This window comes from Vanacampus margaritifer, chromosome 8, assembly GCF_051991255.1.
Source record: "Vanacampus margaritifer isolate UIUO_Vmar chromosome 8, RoL_Vmar_1.0, whole genome shotgun sequence".
In the NCBI taxonomy this organism is placed as follows: Eukaryota; Metazoa; Chordata; class Actinopteri; order Syngnathiformes; family Syngnathidae; genus Vanacampus; species Vanacampus margaritifer.
Window position 1 is genome coordinate 14,923,163 of NC_135439.1, and position 16,193 is coordinate 14,939,355.

General features: G+C 40.6%; 2 protein-coding genes across 3 annotated transcripts in view; one reads left to right on the forward strand and one right to left on the reverse strand.

The window, feature by feature from the left end:
- ppfia4 (PTPRF interacting protein alpha 4) overlaps positions 1 to 11,864 on the forward strand; it is a 69,226-nt gene extending 57,362 nt beyond the window's left edge. For both annotated transcript variants that reach the window (XM_077573094.1, XM_077573093.1), the window contains exons 23-31: positions 817 to 879; positions 1,214 to 1,240; positions 3,336 to 3,511; positions 5,579 to 5,676; positions 6,403 to 6,578; positions 9,670 to 9,738; positions 9,819 to 10,005; positions 10,107 to 10,204; positions 10,614 to 11,864. In XM_077573094.1, the coding sequence (XP_077429220.1) occupies positions 817 to 879; positions 1,214 to 1,240; positions 3,336 to 3,511; positions 5,579 to 5,676; positions 6,403 to 6,578; positions 9,670 to 9,738; positions 9,819 to 10,005; positions 10,107 to 10,165 (855 nt within the window). In that variant the 3' untranslated portion in view covers positions 10,166 to 10,204; positions 10,614 to 11,864. The remainder of the gene's footprint in view (positions 1 to 816; positions 880 to 1,213; positions 1,241 to 3,335; positions 3,512 to 5,578; positions 5,677 to 6,402; positions 6,579 to 9,669; positions 9,739 to 9,818; positions 10,006 to 10,106; positions 10,205 to 10,613) is intronic.
- Positions 11,865 to 12,588: 724 nt separating this feature from the next.
- Positions 12,589 to 14,403, reverse strand: myog (myogenin). Its single transcript, XM_077573281.1, has 3 exons — positions 13,718 to 14,403; positions 13,360 to 13,459; positions 12,589 to 13,259 (listed from the first exon to the last, which is right to left on the reverse strand). Exons 1-3 carry the CDS (start codon positions 14,231 to 14,233, stop codon positions 13,141 to 13,143), a joined length of 735 nt encoding a protein of 244 aa, XP_077429407.1. The 5' UTR covers positions 14,234 to 14,403; the 3' UTR covers positions 12,589 to 13,140.
- Positions 14,404 to 16,193: the final 1,790 nt, after the last annotated feature.

Below are 16,193 nucleotides of genomic sequence, written 5' to 3' on the forward strand. Positions count from 1 at the left end.
TAATTGAACAATGACAAAACATTGTAAACCAAACTTTTCTTTTTGATTTGCTGTTGTGTCAAACTGTCGCTAACTACTGCCGAGAAGAACTTTCTCAATGTCAGGTGTGTTTTTCCCTAAAGTATCGGCGGATAGTATCGGCAGGCTCCATGAGTACCCAATACCTACTTTTTTTTTAAATACAAATAAAAAAAGCCAGCATACCAATATGGTATTTGTACTTGCCCATCTCTAGTTATTAGTGCAGCACAGTAGTTTACTAGTATGATTTGATTGCATACTAGTACTGTAGACCAAAATCAGCTTTAGTAAAGTTTTTTTTTTACTAGTTAAACAGTCATTCCACTAATGGGCTGAATTGTCTTACTACTGAGAACATAGAGATTACTAGTACAGTGATTCACAAAGTGTGATACTAGCACCACTAGTGGTACTTGAAAGAATCACTGCTTAAGTTCAGTTTTATTTAACTTTTTAGTACAACTTTTCCTATATTTTGTATAATTAGGTGTTTAGATGTTAATGTTGGAACACTCATGTGGTACTAGTACTCATGTGTACTAGTACTTTTGGACTAGGACTTTCACCTGGATATCAAAGATATTGAATACGACGCTCAAAGGGCTTTCCGTCGCATAGCCTGAAATACACTCCATCCCTTGGCATCACTCAACACAATAAATGTCTGTCTGTGTGTTTGTGTGTTTGTATGTGGACGGGGTGGGGGTCATCGTGTGTGAAAAAAAACACACTGTGTGCGTGTTTGTGTGTGTGTGTGTGTATATGCGCTCCGACGTGTTCTCGTCCTCTGAGCAGTCCTCCGGAAATGTGTGGGTGACTCATGAAGAGATGGAGAACCTGGCTTCATCCACAAAAGCGGTCAGTACCATCTGGGTGCTCCCTCCTGCCTCTACCCCACTCGCACCAAACACTCTCACACACCCCCACTGTCTCTGCCACGACACACATATGTCCACTCAAGACACACACACACACTACTAACGCCTCTCTGTGCTTGTGCTGATACTCGTGTGTGTGCGTGGTTGTGGCGTGTAACCTGTGCTTCATGTGATCTGTGCGCTGGGGTTTGTGTTGGTGGCAAATCACGTCGATGTGTTATTTAAGAGAGTGAAAAAAATGACGCCTTTTTTGACCGAAATGTGCTTGTTTAATCTTTCAACTTGTTTATTGTTCCTGTCATGCTGCCACTCAGGCCAATGAGGAGGGCAGCTGGGCGCAGGTGAGATTGCTGCTCTCTCAAAATGTGTCCAATCACAAACTCTCACATTCATCCACAGCCCCCACACATGAAAGCAATTTGGCAGTGAATGTCGCTGCCCTCTGCTGTGCAATGTGGACGGACATTTTTTTTTAAATACAGCAGACATCGATAAGATGGGACAAAATGTGTTTCAGGAAGTTGGAAGTTTCATGAATCTGGTTCAGGGTCAAACTGCAAACATAACTAGCAACATTCTAAAAAATAAGTTAACCACTTTTAATGTTCAGACATCAAAACTAAAACTATTTATGACCAAAGACAGAAATGTTCGTGAACTTTTTATTTATAATTTTTTTTTAGCATTCTCACTTGTCATTCAATTTGAATTTAGTTGCTTGTTGCTCTAATCCTGGAGTGGTTCAAATGACCAGAGACAAATTCCTTCTGTGTTTTTCAAAGAGATGCTTAATAAGTACTACTACTTGATACAAATATTTTTTTTCAGACTGATACCAGTAAAAGTACTGAACTCTTAAGCAGTCACCGATACCAAGTACCGATACCACAAGTACTTTTGTTAAATAAAATCCCCACCCTCCCCCCAAAAAATGCAATGACAGAAAATTTTAAAGAAAGACCTATTTATCCCAATATAGCATTATGTATTTTCCTTAAAATGGCATGAAATTAATGGCAATTTTTTGTCCTTCTAATTTTTAGTTCCTGATCGTAAAACAGCCAAAAAGTGAGTACGATACCTTGAAAAAAGTGAGGATATCGACTCGATTTCGATACCTAGTCCTGGTTCTTGGCCAATAAAGATGATTCTGATTAACTAATTTGCTCCCAAAAACATACAAATATGTTCTATTTTAAATATTACTATGCTCCCAAAAAAACAATTTATACGTTTTTATGTTTTTTATGCTAGAGCATACAGATGGCTTTGATGCAGCCTATGAACTGAAAATAATGCTTACAAAAACGGCCAGCGGGTGGCAGCAGAGTATAAGAGATCAACCAGGGCCATGTTGGGGAAAAAAAGCTATTTTACTCCCATTTCTAAATATATTTGTGAATTATGATGAAACTTAGTTATATTCTAATGCTAATTGCTGCAAAACGGAAACAGATAGAAATATACTTTTTGTCCTGTTGAAAGAAGAGACTCTAATCTTTCCATGTTTTTATAGCAATAGAACACAATATTCTGTGGGCCTTGCAAAATCAGTCAAAATCCCGTAAAACACCTGGGAGTGAAGGGGGTTGCTTCAGTGAAAATGGCTGGGAGTGAATGAGTTAAAGAAAGTTAAGTTAAAGTCCAAAATTGAAAGATTCTCGCATTCAACCCTTAAAAACCCTGGCGGTCCTTCTGTTATTGCAAAATACTGAGGTCAAATGGCACGGTGATGAGGGGTTCAAACACGGTCATAGCTTCCCAATTTTTGATCAAATTTGGAATCAGTCAAATTCCAAGCGTCCACTGTTGTGTCAAACTTATGTCGAGCATTTCTCTACTGTACTTTTTTGTTAAAATCATATATATTATGCGTGTGTTCGATTTTTGCAGTATACAAACATATGATAATATTCATTGTCAAAATAGTTTTCTTTACAGCCTGTCCAAATAAATATTTGGTATTCATGTATATTCAATATTAGTTTAACATTGTTTTTAATTAATCCAATGAAAAAATGAAAATCATGTTTTCATAGAACTTTTAAAAGCAAAATATTTTCATAAAAATCCCCAATTCCACCAACAACATTATTAATGGTTTTGTTGATTTTATGTTTCCCTGGCAGTCGGTCAGAACCGCGAGTCAGCATCCACACTATCTGGACCTTGAATCTGTAACAGCTAAATGGATTGCAACCATGATTAATGGCATTTGCTACGCTTGCATTACCCCTGCTGGCATATGAGAATGTTTGTGACTGTAAATAATAAAACAAAGAAAGACCACACAGTGTGATATAACCCAGATCTACATTTTGAGGTGAATCCCCTCAAGCAGTTGTTGCCAACCACACAGGTTGTGATTTATTAATCACACTTTCACATATTGAGGTCTTTAATTGTAGAAAATCAATAACACTCCTCTCCTTGCAGACGCTGGCATATGGAGACATGAATCACGAGTGGATAGGGAACGAGTGGTTGCCAAGCCTGGGCCTGCCTCAGTACCGCTCCTATTTCATGGAGTGTCTGGTGGACGCGCGCATGCTGGACCACCTGACCAAAAAAGACCTGAGGAGCCATCTCAAAATGGTGGACAGCTTCCACAGGTCTGCAGCGTGGACATGTAGCTTATTTGCAATCAGGCGTGAAAAGGAGGTGGGGGACTACAATCATATGACTTGACTTGAGTCAGACTTAAAAGGAAGTCAACACCATTTTTTTTTTTAAACAATAATATGTTCTACGCAGCCCCACTAGTCTAAATACGGTATTTTGGTTAATATTGTGTTAAATATGAATTAATCAGCAAAATCCGACAGTTTTTATCCATCTCAGGTAGCGGCCATTTTAACACTTGCTGTCAACTGAAAATGACATCACAGTTGCTCTGAGCCCTGATTAACTGTGATGTCATTTCCAATCAACAGCAAGTGGCAAAATGGCCGCCATGAGATGGATAAAAACAGGTAGATTTTATTGCTTCACTCATATTCCATAAATTCATCAGAATTAATATAGAGTAGACTAGTGGGGCTGTATAGAACATATTATTGTAAAGATTGGGCGGGGGAGGTTACTTCCCCTTTAAATTTAGGACTTTTTTGGGTAAAACCTTTGAAAGATTTGACTTAACTTTGACTTGTTGTTTAGGAGTCTCAGCATTTACTTGGACTTCAACTGCACGACTTGACAGGTTTTGGCTGTTTACATTTTAAAATGTGTATTTTCAATAGCGTACCGTTGTTTTATTTTGAAAGAAAAGGTTTTTTTTTTCATCATTATTATTATTTATTGTATTTTTGTAGTGTATGTAGAGTGCAGAGGTCATGGAGCAAATATCATGTCAGGCTTTCCCAAGATTATGAAATTCAGATTCAAGGCTAATGTTTTTGCTACATTTTAAGAAAAGGAGAATGGCAACATGAGAGGTTTGCAACTTAATGATTGTAGACACAACAACTATGATTAACTAATTCCATCAACTTTACTCTAAAACCCACAATGACAGATAAGCTACATGTAATTCACAGTATAGCTAACTGATAGCTAGTCATATATTAGCTATGCGTCATGTCAGTTATGCATTTAAGTGGTGAAACGGCAATAAAGTAATAATAAACAACGCAAAGATTGGTTTGGGATGATGGCAAAACTGTGAGTGTGAATGTTTTAGTAGTTTTTTTGACTTGACTTCTGACTTAACCCAAATAATGACTTGACTTGACTTGACTGAAACATAGTGGGGACTCAAATAGACTTGAGGGCTTGATTTAGACAATAAATACATTTTTAAAAGAAGAAAAAAACCTACGGAAGCGTATTGCATTCACTTGATAAAAAAACAACTCCGGTTTTTCTGACTAATTTTTGGGGGAAGCTTTGTATTTTTGAGTATTTTATTTTTATTTTCTGTTTTTCTGAATATTTTTTTCTGTTTTACTAAAAAAAAAAAATCTGGCAAAAAAATATTCCGACAAACAGGATGAATTTTTTTTTCTTCAGAAAAACAGGGGGGGGGGGTATTTTAAAAAAAAGGGGGATTTTTTTTTTTTTACAGAAAAAATAATTATTCTGAAAAACAAAGCTGGTGTTCTGCTTTTCGAAAAAAAAACTAATTTTTACCTCTGAACTCCAAGTGACTTGTTGCAGACTCGCTAATAGCGGAGAAGCGGACACTTTCCCGCATACCTCCATAGGCAATAAGATGGTCATGTTGACTTACTGGCTCTCAATAAAGGAATTAATGTGTATACTGTATTGTGGTTTGTTCTCTAATCTCTGAGGGAAAACCCCTTTAAAAAAAATCTGAAAAACTGAAGAAATTTTTTTTTTTTATGAAACTGGGAAAAAATACTCAGAAAAACTGAAAAAAAAATCAGAAAAACAGGAAAAAAAAATTTCAACAGAAAAAAAAATATTCAAAAAAACAGGGAAAAATATTCAATAAAACAGGGGGAAAAAATACTCAAAAAAACAAAGCTCCCCCAAAAAATTAGTCAGAAAAACAGGAGTTGTTTTTTTTTTCAAGTGAACGCAATACGCTTCCGTAAAAACCCACATCGATCCTATCAAAAAATGACTTGGGACATTTTAGGAAGGTGATTATACGTGACTTCCTCCCCCCTCTTGTATGATGATTATTATTTGCCTCCATCTGCTCATGTGTTCACAAGGGCGAGTCTGCAGTATGGAATCATGAGCTTGAAGAGACTCAATTATGACAGGAAAGAATTGGAGCGCCGGAGAGAGGACAGCCAACATGACATGAAAGGTAAAATGTGCATCAAACAGAACAATCAAGTGAGCATGTGCGCGTTTTCACACATTGACAGCCTCCCGGGAGCCAGCGTACCGCCTAGTGGCCGATAGTGACCAAAGCATGGCGACAGCTGCACTTTCATCTGTCATATAGTCAAGCCAAAGAAGGCCAACAATCTACGCACACATGCAGTTGTGATGCCAGAACGTACATTCTAAATCTTCTCACTGAAATGTAATGATGTAAAAAATGACGATACAGCAATTCTCATTAACAGTATGTTGGAATGAAAAACATGAAGAATGTGTTTCAATGTGCAATCTGAGCGCGGCAAAAACTCGAATGTTGAGTTAAAAGCCTATTGTGTCCAAAACACACAGTCATGTCGCCTGCCCTCTCACCCTTTCGACCTTAAGCTGTGGACATGAACTTGATTCAGCTGTTGTTCAAATCAGACCCCTGGCCTGTTTAGACACGCACACGCACGCCGCCTGTTCCAGCGTGGAAAGTTTACCGACAGCTGGCCCGCAAACCAACAAAGGGAGTGTGCCAGGCACTTGACACTGCACGGACACGCACATTATCTCTTTATCTCGCTCGCCCTCGCGCTCGCTTTCTCTCCCTGTCTCCTCCTAAGCTGGCTCCCTCTTTATCGCGGCGCCCAGCGAATTGCCAAAGCCTCTGTATGATCCTTGTTCCAGTACATAAGCACAATGGATTCACTCTTGTTCACTTCAGATGTGTTGGTGTGGACCAATGAGCAAGTGATCCACTGGGTCCAGTCCATCGGTTTGAGGGAGTACAGCGGCAACCTGTTGGAGAGCGGCGTTCACGGGGCGCTGGTCTCTCTGGACGAGACCTTCGACTATAGCAGCCTGGCCCTCATCCTGCAGATTCCCATGCAGAACACACAGGTGCCGACAGACAAAAACACACTTCGTTAATAACTCTTTTACCGCCATAGACGTCAATTGACATTAAGGACACGCCCACTGTTTAACGTCAATTGACGTCAACTACGGGGTTTTTTTTCTCAATGGGCAGTGCAACGTCTTGTGCGGCGCTGCTTTGTGAATGGGGATGTGAAAATCCAAAAACATCCACTAACTATGGTTAGCAGATGGCATTTTTCAAATGTAGAGTAGACTAGACTAAAACCCTAAAAATTAATAAACACTAAATCAGTTTGCATTTTTGTCGACTAATGAAGACAGGATGAAAATGTACTTCACGTAATAAAAACGGAACTAAAATCTTTGGACATTTAAGTCCATGAACAAAAAAAGAGATGAAAATCATATGATTTTGTCAAATCTGCTAATCTCTCACTGTGGCACTGTCATGTGACACACACCCTTTCAAGTTTGCAACTAGCAACATGCACAAATACATGGGACAGACAGCAGGTGTATTCACGGTGTACGGTTGTAAAAAAAAAAAAAGAAGAAGTGAATTATAGCTATAATGTACCATAACATTAATCCAAACGCTATAACCATCTGACCGCTAACTAATGCTGGCTAACTTACTAGCTCATAGCATGGAGCCATAGAAGCCACTTGTTGATATACTGTAAATGTGTCAAGTTGTTTTTCATCAAAAAGATGAGAGAAAATGGTATGTGAAATAGTTTTAGATCCAAAATGTTCAACATAATCTGCTGACTAAAAAAATGTAAAATGACTAAAGCTAGACTAAAACGTTGACTGTTTGTGTTGACTAAAACTAGACGAATACAATTGTGTTTTCTTGGATTCAAATAAAGACTAAAATTCTAGATTTATAGTCGGCTAAAAGCTGATGAAATAAAGACAGGATGAGGTTGACTAACTATGATAAAAACTAACAAGCGTGATTGAAACTGGACTGAAACTGACACTAAATTGAAAATGTGTTAATCTAATTTTAGGTGATCAACTTCTACTATGGCCAGCATTTAACTCTGAAAATGTTCAAATTACGAAAATAAGAAAATAACTCTCAAAAATTTTACTCTGGAATTTTAAGAACACGCCCATCTTTGCTGTGAAGCAAAAATACTCATTAGTTGGTGCCATTCTCATGGATCATGGAATAACATAATTTGCAATGAAACACGGTGATAATGAGTCGAGTCCCACTTTTGTTGAGGTCAACCAGACTGGATGAAGCAGCAGTATGTTTGAAACCAGTCTTTCCTTCTGCTGGCTTCATTCTGCCAGCACTTCCTTCTGCTCCAGTTGCTCTCTGATCCACAGTGAATTCACCTTAAACGATTCCCCAATCGCAGGCTGTAGAAAAAATGACTCACAGGAGTGGCGTCGGCAAGAAGTTATTTAAGGACACGCTGTCATTTGAGCTGAATTTTAGTGGCTTTAATTCACAGAAAATAAAGTACGGAGACACTTATAGTAGCCATGATGCCTGTGTGGAAATTCATGCAATCGTTTTCTAAAGAGCTGGAGCTTCTCGTAGCAAGTGGAAGGATACACCTGTCACTAGTTAATCGTTTTAGAATCGATTTTCCGATCAACTATTCCAGGGTTCAGCGAGCTAAATAAATAAATAACCCAAATTCTGTCTGGAGCCGCAAAACATTTGAACATGAACAAAAAGTAATGTGAGGGCCCAAGAGCTGCACCATAACATAAAAATATGCAGCATCCAATACTTTGAGATGCATTTTCTTTTGCCTTTCGTCTTCCGTTTTTGGATTTTGTTTTCCAGACTTCATTTTTCATACATTTTTAGTCTATTCTGCCTTTCTGTCAAAATTTCTGACATTTTGGGCAATTTGATGAGCCTATTATGATAATATTCTGCCTCTCTTCTTCTGTTTTTAGACTCTTTTTTTTAAACTTTTTTTTCTGCCTTTCTGGTATCAATTTTATGATATTTTTGGCAATTCTGTGGAAATGTTATGGTAAGTTTGCTTTTGATTTTTGGTCATTTGATAGTTACTTTTTAAACATTTTCTTTCCTGACTTTTTAATTATTTATTTTTTTCTGACCTTTTTGGGGGAAATTCCAAAGACATTTTATATTAATTTTCTGCCTTTCTTCTTTTTTATGGTAATTTTCTGCCTTTCTTTCTTTCTTTGTTTTTGGACATTTTATGGTTACTTTTTGAACGTATTCTTTTCTGCTTTTTTTTTTTTAACTCAATTCTCTGACATTTGGCATTTTCATGGACATCTCATGGCAATTTTCTGCCACATTAATAATTTTATAAAACTTTTTCATCCACCTTTTGTCTCTCTTTTTCTAACAACTGAAAAATTTGGACTCCAATATTTTTGAATATTTCATTATTCAATTTTTTTATCTGAATCATTAATTAATTAAGATAATATTTTATCTAAAAAATAAATATGTAAAAACATATATATTTATTCCAATACTTAATACGAGTCGAGCCGCTGCTCCTTTGCGTTGAGAGGAACCAGTTGAGGTGGCTTGGGCATCTGGTTCGGATGCCTGCTGGACGCCTCCCTGGAGAGGTGTTCCGGGCATGTCCCACCGGCGGGAGGCTCCGGGGACGTGCTGGAGAGACTATGTCTCTCGGCTGGCCTGGTAACGCCTTGGGATTCCGTCGGAGGAGCTGGTTGAAGTGGCTGGGGAGAGAGAAGTAGGGGCTTCCCTGCTAAAGCTGCTACACAAAATGTGAGCTGGAGATGTTGGTAAACAGACGAGGCCCTAAAAAACGTTTGTGATCGTGTTAAATAGGGTGCTAAGCTAAAATGGCAGCCCAGAATTTTAGCTCATTGCTCTGTGCTCCCAAACTGGAGACATGATGGTGCAGTGGGTTTGATCCCAAGTTGGGTGGACACTACAAGAGTAAAAACAAGCCCCCCCACACCACCCATGGGCAAATAACGCTTTTGGGCATCGAAATCGGCACCCGCCCACTGGCCAGCATCATCACTATGACGCGCTAAAGAGAAGGAAAACATGGCAGCCAAGTCAATGACGTGAAGCACGATCATATCTACTCTTGATACGTGACTGTTGTGTGTTGTTTGTCAGGCCCGGCAGGTGCTGGACAGGGAGTTCAACAACGTGTTAGCCTTGGGGACCGACCGACGGCTGGAGGAGGTCACATAACATGTCATGTTGCTGAGTGGATTCAAATGTTGTTTGCCACTGCGCAGCCTCATCTTCTCCTTGCCCCGCAGAGCGGAGACGACAAGTCTTTTCGCCGCTCTCCATCGTGGCGGAAGAGGTTTCGGGCCCGAGAGGGAGGGGCGGGTCTGGGGATGATGGCGGGCTCCATGGAAACGCTGCCCGCTGGCTTCCGCATGCCCTCCATGTCCATGCCGCCCTCCATGAACCTCATGCCCAAGAAGCAGCTCCAGCCTGAAGGTACGGACTGATCACATGACCGAAACGTTCGGACACGAGTGTGCATGTTGTCTCTACTAACTGCATGCTGTGTTCTCTCTTGATAACCCCTTTGCGCCAAGCTCCGCCCCCGGCATCACCCAGGCTTGACCCCTCTACGGTGCGGACCTACTCATGCTAACTTACTTTGGCTTACTAACTGGAGCCCTGATGCTAACAGGTAAGCTTTAAAAAATAAAACGATAGAAATAAGCGGATTAATCTGTGTGGCTCAGTTGACACCTCAAGTCAATAATTATGGAGGACCAGAAATGCCAAAAATAATAAATAAATAAATAAAATGGATATAGATATATAATTAAAAATTTAATATATAAATGGAAATAAAAACAACAAATATATTAATATATATTTTATTTATTATTTTTATTTTGGCATTTTTTGGCCCTCCATATAATGCCTGGCAACCGCTATGCTCAATTTGAATTTTGGTCAATATAATGCCACGCAATGCATTAGTAATGGTATAATTTAATATAGGCATGCTAGCTAAGGCCACGATTGGAAGAATGAAGCATTTCAAACATGTATTCAAGTCTGACTTTCTTTTGCGATCTTCTGTCCCCCAGTGCATTGTCATTACCTGTATGGACACATGCTTGCGGCCTTTTGAGAGTGATATGCCAAAATTTGAAGAGAGTGCTACCAGGGTGCCAGTGGGGTCGGGGCTTCTCACCTCTGATTGCCAGCCCCGCCTCGCACCGTTCACCTCTCCATCGGACACGTGCAATACCGAGGCCAGGTCTGCTGACCCTTGAACTCTTGAGAGCGGCGGCGGGGCCGCTCTCGCTGCTGTAAAGGAGACCAGCCTCCGGTCTCTCCCAGTTGAACCCAGTGCTCCCAGTAGCCTTGTCATCGTGGTTTTTGTGCTCCCCGAATCTCAGCTGTGGGTCGTCGTCCTCCCGTTCCCGAAGTCTCGACATGGCCGACTCGCCACTACACATTACCCTTCTATCGGTTATGCAAGGTATTACTCAATGATCGTATCGGTACTGTATATAAAATGGATGACTACGTTTTTTATAAAGTATATAAATATATATATTGGAAATATATATGGAAAAGTGATATAATGGCTGTATGAAACCTATCGCCCTGTATTCAGTAGTGACTGTTCTCTCACTCTTTCTTTGTCTTAGTGTCGGACCTTGTGTGTCTTTTGCTGTATGATGTGTGTGAATTATCAATGGGAGGAGCTCACTAAGAAGCTTCTCGCAGGTTCATGGGTCCAATTTCAGACTTCCCTTGCTCCCCTCCTCTTTTGACACCATGCCCCCCCCCCCCCACCATCCCTTGACACTGTGTAGCCTAGAGTAGAGAGGGTGCGTGCGTGTGTGCGCGATTGAACGATACGATGACCTAATCCGTGCTATGTGGCTGTTCGGTGTAAACACTGTAGCTCCTCTCCGCTGCTGCTCTGCATCATTTTTAAGTGATATCGCGTGATGATGTGAATTTGCTCCAACCGATTGGCGAGTCCCGTCCAATCACTTCCTGTTCAGTTGCCATGGAGACGTGCCAGTGAGGAGTCAGGACTTTTGGCTGCCCTCATTCAGTGAAAACACAACATATGAAGCAAGTGAAGTGCTGAATGCGTGTGCAATCTTTTCGTTATTTTCCTTTTTTTTTTTTTTTTTTAGGGTTTTCTGAGGTGTCTAAAAGGTGTAATGTGCTATGTGGCAGCTATGAGTACTGTGTCTTTATTCCAGGTGTGAAACAATGCTGACATATCAAGATTTTATTATTTGGCTATTTAAAAAAAAAGTACTGTATCTATGACAATATATAGACATGAGTAAAGCTGTTTTTTAAAAACTTGAGTCTTGTGTTTATTTTAATGTGACTTGCTTTCAGAATCCTAACATGAACGTCCCTCACAATTTAATCCGAATTATTCCAAAAAAAATAATAAAAGTACATCAGTATTTTTCTTTTCATGACTTTTATTTCGCTTTTTTTTTTGTGTACTTGCCACACGACAACATACCAATGTGATGATAGCCATAGAACCCAAAACCAAAATGACTGTGACACCCACCACTGTCCTGGCTGATCAGTACAAAATGGCCAAAGGGAAAATAAGATGACATTGAAATAATAAAAAATGAAGAATGGAATGTACCTAGAAAAGTCATCTGTGTTGAGATGAGACGAGCCTCCCAGGAACACACAGTCAATGAGGTTGTTATTTTTTTTATATATATATTCTTTATCATACAGAGATCCGTGCTTTATGACATATGGAAATTTGTGGTTACGGATGGCATGTCATTGACTAGTTTGCGCAGTAAAAATAGATCGTCATCCAATTTATTGTTTTTTTTATTTATTTAAGTGTTTTTCATGCTAATACTTGCTGCTGTAATTATGACTTTATTACTGTGTATAGGTTATTGATAGCCTATGATGCTTTCTCACTTACATACAAATTCTAATGCTATACTATACATACTATTTTATTATTATTTTAATTTTAATTACAGGTTTAGCTTTATCACACAAAAAAATACTGCCGTTGTATTCAAAATGTTCTTTATTGCAAGGTCTGGTCAGGAAATATCACATTTCCAAACATCTACAAATACACAACAATCTTAGTTATAAAAGTCAAAAATAAGTTAGCAACAAAAAAAAAAATACAAAATAAACTGGCAAAACCACTCTGTAGAAAAAAGGAACGTATTTACATCACTAGCATTTGTAACCATTTTAACATTAAGCAGATCTTGGTCAAAACTGCCTTTGGTACATGTTGGCCCCACAAATAAACTCATGGTTCTTTGTTTGCATAAAAACACACACAAAACAAGAATGAAAGATCAGGGAAAGGTTTCGAAAAGAGGAAAGCTTAAATTAAGTAAGGAGGAAAAACTAGGCCTTGTTCATGCAAAAGTCTTTTCAACCGCAATCTTCCAACTGACTCTTTGGACTGTGGCTTAAGGCAGGGAATCAAAGAAATAAGGCCAAAGGTGGAATTCATTTTGTCTAGCGGACCTTTTGAAACATGAGTTACCGTCAAGGTGAATTGTAATTGAAAACAACAGCCTGCTTTTCCGATCGAGTTCTTCTTCCACCGGGTCCTCTCTGTGGAAGATCTTATTTGGGAATGTCCACAGGAAAGGTCACTGCTCCGTTTGCTGCGGCCATGCCCTCCACGATGGAGCTCAGGGCTTGAATGGTGGCGTGCTCTGGAGAATTGCCGGCGCTCAGAAGCTCTGTGGAGAGTCAAACAATAAGTCAGTTCTGGAATTCATCGCTCTATTGGCTTTTAAGCCTAAAACCCGGAAGGAGTTCTGAAAGGTGAACTGGACTCACCCTCGCTGCTGTAGCTTTGCGTGCACTGCTCCGGGGTGCTGCTCCACTCGGGGCTACTGCAGCAGGTGCTGCCCGAACTGGGCTCGCTTGATGACGACACCTGTTGCCGTGGAGACGCGCGCAAGCAGAAGTCGCTGTCAGTCAAAGTGTTATGACACAGCTCACCAGTACAGAAACGCCGGACCCCACACGAAGGCCAACGTAGATGGTGAGGAAGTAAAAGCAGAATTTACATTTTGAAGTCCTCTCAACGTTGAGTCAAGATAAAACTACTGAAAATCAACCATTCCAAAACTATTGGCTTAATTAACTTTATGGATCTGTTTGGATCTTAACATTCCCATCTTGCGCTACTCACTCTAGGCTGGTTCTGTCCGGTCCGGTAGTGCGCCATCTCGGTGTCCTGCTGGTTGAAGGAGGACACCAGGGCCTGCAGACGTTCAATATACTGGATGGCGCTCCTCAAGATCTCCACCTTGGGCAACCTCTGGTTGGGGTTCATGAGGGTGCTCCGCTTCAGCGCGTCGAAAGCCTCGTTGACCTTCTTCAGGCGTCGCTTTTCCCTCAGCGTCGCCGCTCTCCTGCGGTCCATAGTCACCGTCTTGCGTTTGCACAGTTTGCAGGCCCACGGCAGGCACTGACCCGGGCAGTGGGGCTCGGAGTTGGTGGACAGGCCGGACGGTGAGGGTTTATCCTCCGGCTGGATCAAGCCGACGCCCCCGGAGAGAGTCCCGCACAAGCCCATCGCCGAGTTCTTGTCCTGGAAGCCGGCTTGGTCGTACGCGCTGGGCAGACGAGTGTGGAAGTAGTTGTCCCCTCCTTCGTAAAAGCGTTGGTCGGGGAAAAAGTAAGGGTTGGTCTCGAAAAGCTCCATATTGGACAACGTTGTGGTGCGTGAGTCTACAAGGATCCCCCCTGGCTTCCCTTGGAAGCGCTCTAGCTAGCGTATGTGGTGTTGGAGTCCCGCGCCTGAAGCGTGTGTGTCGGAGTGTACGCGTGCGTGCGCGCCTGCCTTCGTCCTTGGCCTGTTTGTGATGAGTGGAAGACGTGTGGGGAACAACTGGTGTGGAGCAACTGTAGGCTGGCATTTAAACCCCTCTGCCTGCTGTAGGATCACCGAGTTAAATTTAGCACGAGCCCCCAGAAACCTGACACGACGTTTAGCTGTTGCTGCACATCTATGCTTCATATCTCAGTCAGGCCCTGATCTCTGGAGCTTTCGAGGCCCGTGCGTATGTGTGTGTGTCTAGTGGGGGTCTTTTTGCCTGCGTGTGTCTCAAGAGCCCAACGTATGATCGAGTTGCTGGGGAAATGGGAAAGATAACCGTGCATCAAAGATGTCCGTCTTAATGAGCTAATCCCGGCCTCACGTCTCCATCCATGACATACATGAAGTTTCCTACAATAGGGGCGCCGGCTTGGGGATGGACAGTCTGGAGGCAGCTGTCACTTGGACCAATGATATGCTATGACAAAAAGTTGTTTGACTAAGAGTTGTTGATACAGAGGAAATGAGGCCGAGGATTGATGTTTACCTAAAACTAGGTCACAGATTAATCAGAACGATCAACCAAGTTAGCACTTAGATCTTTTTATAACGTCTGTAAGGTGCCAAGATACTTCTGGGTACTCTGACTATCAGAGGCCAGGGTGGGCAAATTACAACATTTTGCTAGTCCGTCATTCGCTAGCTTCCTTGGCACCCTTTTGTCATCATCAGTCCATTATTTTATTTTAACCACGTATCCGTCATCACCAATATTTTAGGACCGAAAAGACAGAGGTGGGCATTCCTTAAGTCTGTCGTCCATCACTCGTCAACAAAAGCTGACAGATAAACCCCCCAAAATTCTTGTTTCTATTTCCTTCAAAATGATTAAAAGACTATCTGATAGCGTAGAAGCCACTTCTAAAGGGATAAACTGAAGGTCTTTACAAGTATGCAAGGCTTGAAATGAGCAGTTTCGTATCACAGTTTGCGAGGCAGAGTTTTCATTTTGCGCCTCATCAAAACACATTGAATAGCAAAACTGAGTATCAACTACTGACACGATTGCCAATGCAAAGTAGAAGAGGAAGAAGAAGAAAAGGAGAAGAAGAAGTAGAAGAAGAACAACAACAACAAGAACAAGAAGAAAAAGAAGAACAAGAACAATAAGAACAAGAAGAACAAGAACAGGAAGAAGAAGAACACTGATCTGAATAAGCGAAGTGCGCATCTCGACTGCACGGTGCATTATGGGTAGCGGCGTAGTGCATTGTGGGTAGGCTAAACTACCATACTGTTAAATGCTGACACGATTGCCAATGCAAAGTAGATGAGGAAGAATAAGAATAAGAATGAGAATAAGAACAAGAACAAGAACAAGAACAAGAACAAGAACAAGAACAAGAACAAGAACAAGAACAAGAACAAGAACAAGAACAAGAACAAGAACAAGAAGAACTACTTTTTAACAAGTAAAAAAAAAAAGAAAATTCACAAATGAACGGTATGTGCGGCTTTGAAGACCCCCTGTTTTTTATCACTCAGTTCCTTAGACCCCAATATTAGACTTGGCAGAGGCAACTTACATACATACATGTATAACATACAGTTATAATTCTTTAATAAATAAAAAATATACAAGTTTCCTCCTATAAACATCATTAAGCATACAATTTATACATGTATGTAAGGCAAGTTGTAAAATGTCTGAAGTCCTCTTTTTATGTTTAGCAAAATGAAAACTTAAATCATGCTGTTTCTACTGAGAACAGTCTCAAATGTTCTCCAATTTAGATCCTGTAAATGTATAGGATCGTATGCCGTTTTTTGGGAGGAGCAATATGGC

Coding starts and splice junctions, on each gene's coding strand:
- myog (XM_077573281.1), bottom strand. CDS start 14,233: ATGGAGCTTTTCGAGACCAACCCTTACTTTTTCCCCGACCAACGCTTT. Junction 13,460..13,717: donor CCGGACAGAACCAGCCTAGA/GTGAGTAGCGCA, acceptor CCACGGCAACAG/GTGTCGTCATCAAGCGAGCC. Junction 13,260..13,359: donor GCAAAGCTACAGCAGCGAGG/GTGAGTCCAGTT, acceptor GACTCTCCACAG/AGCTTCTGAGCGCCGGCAAT.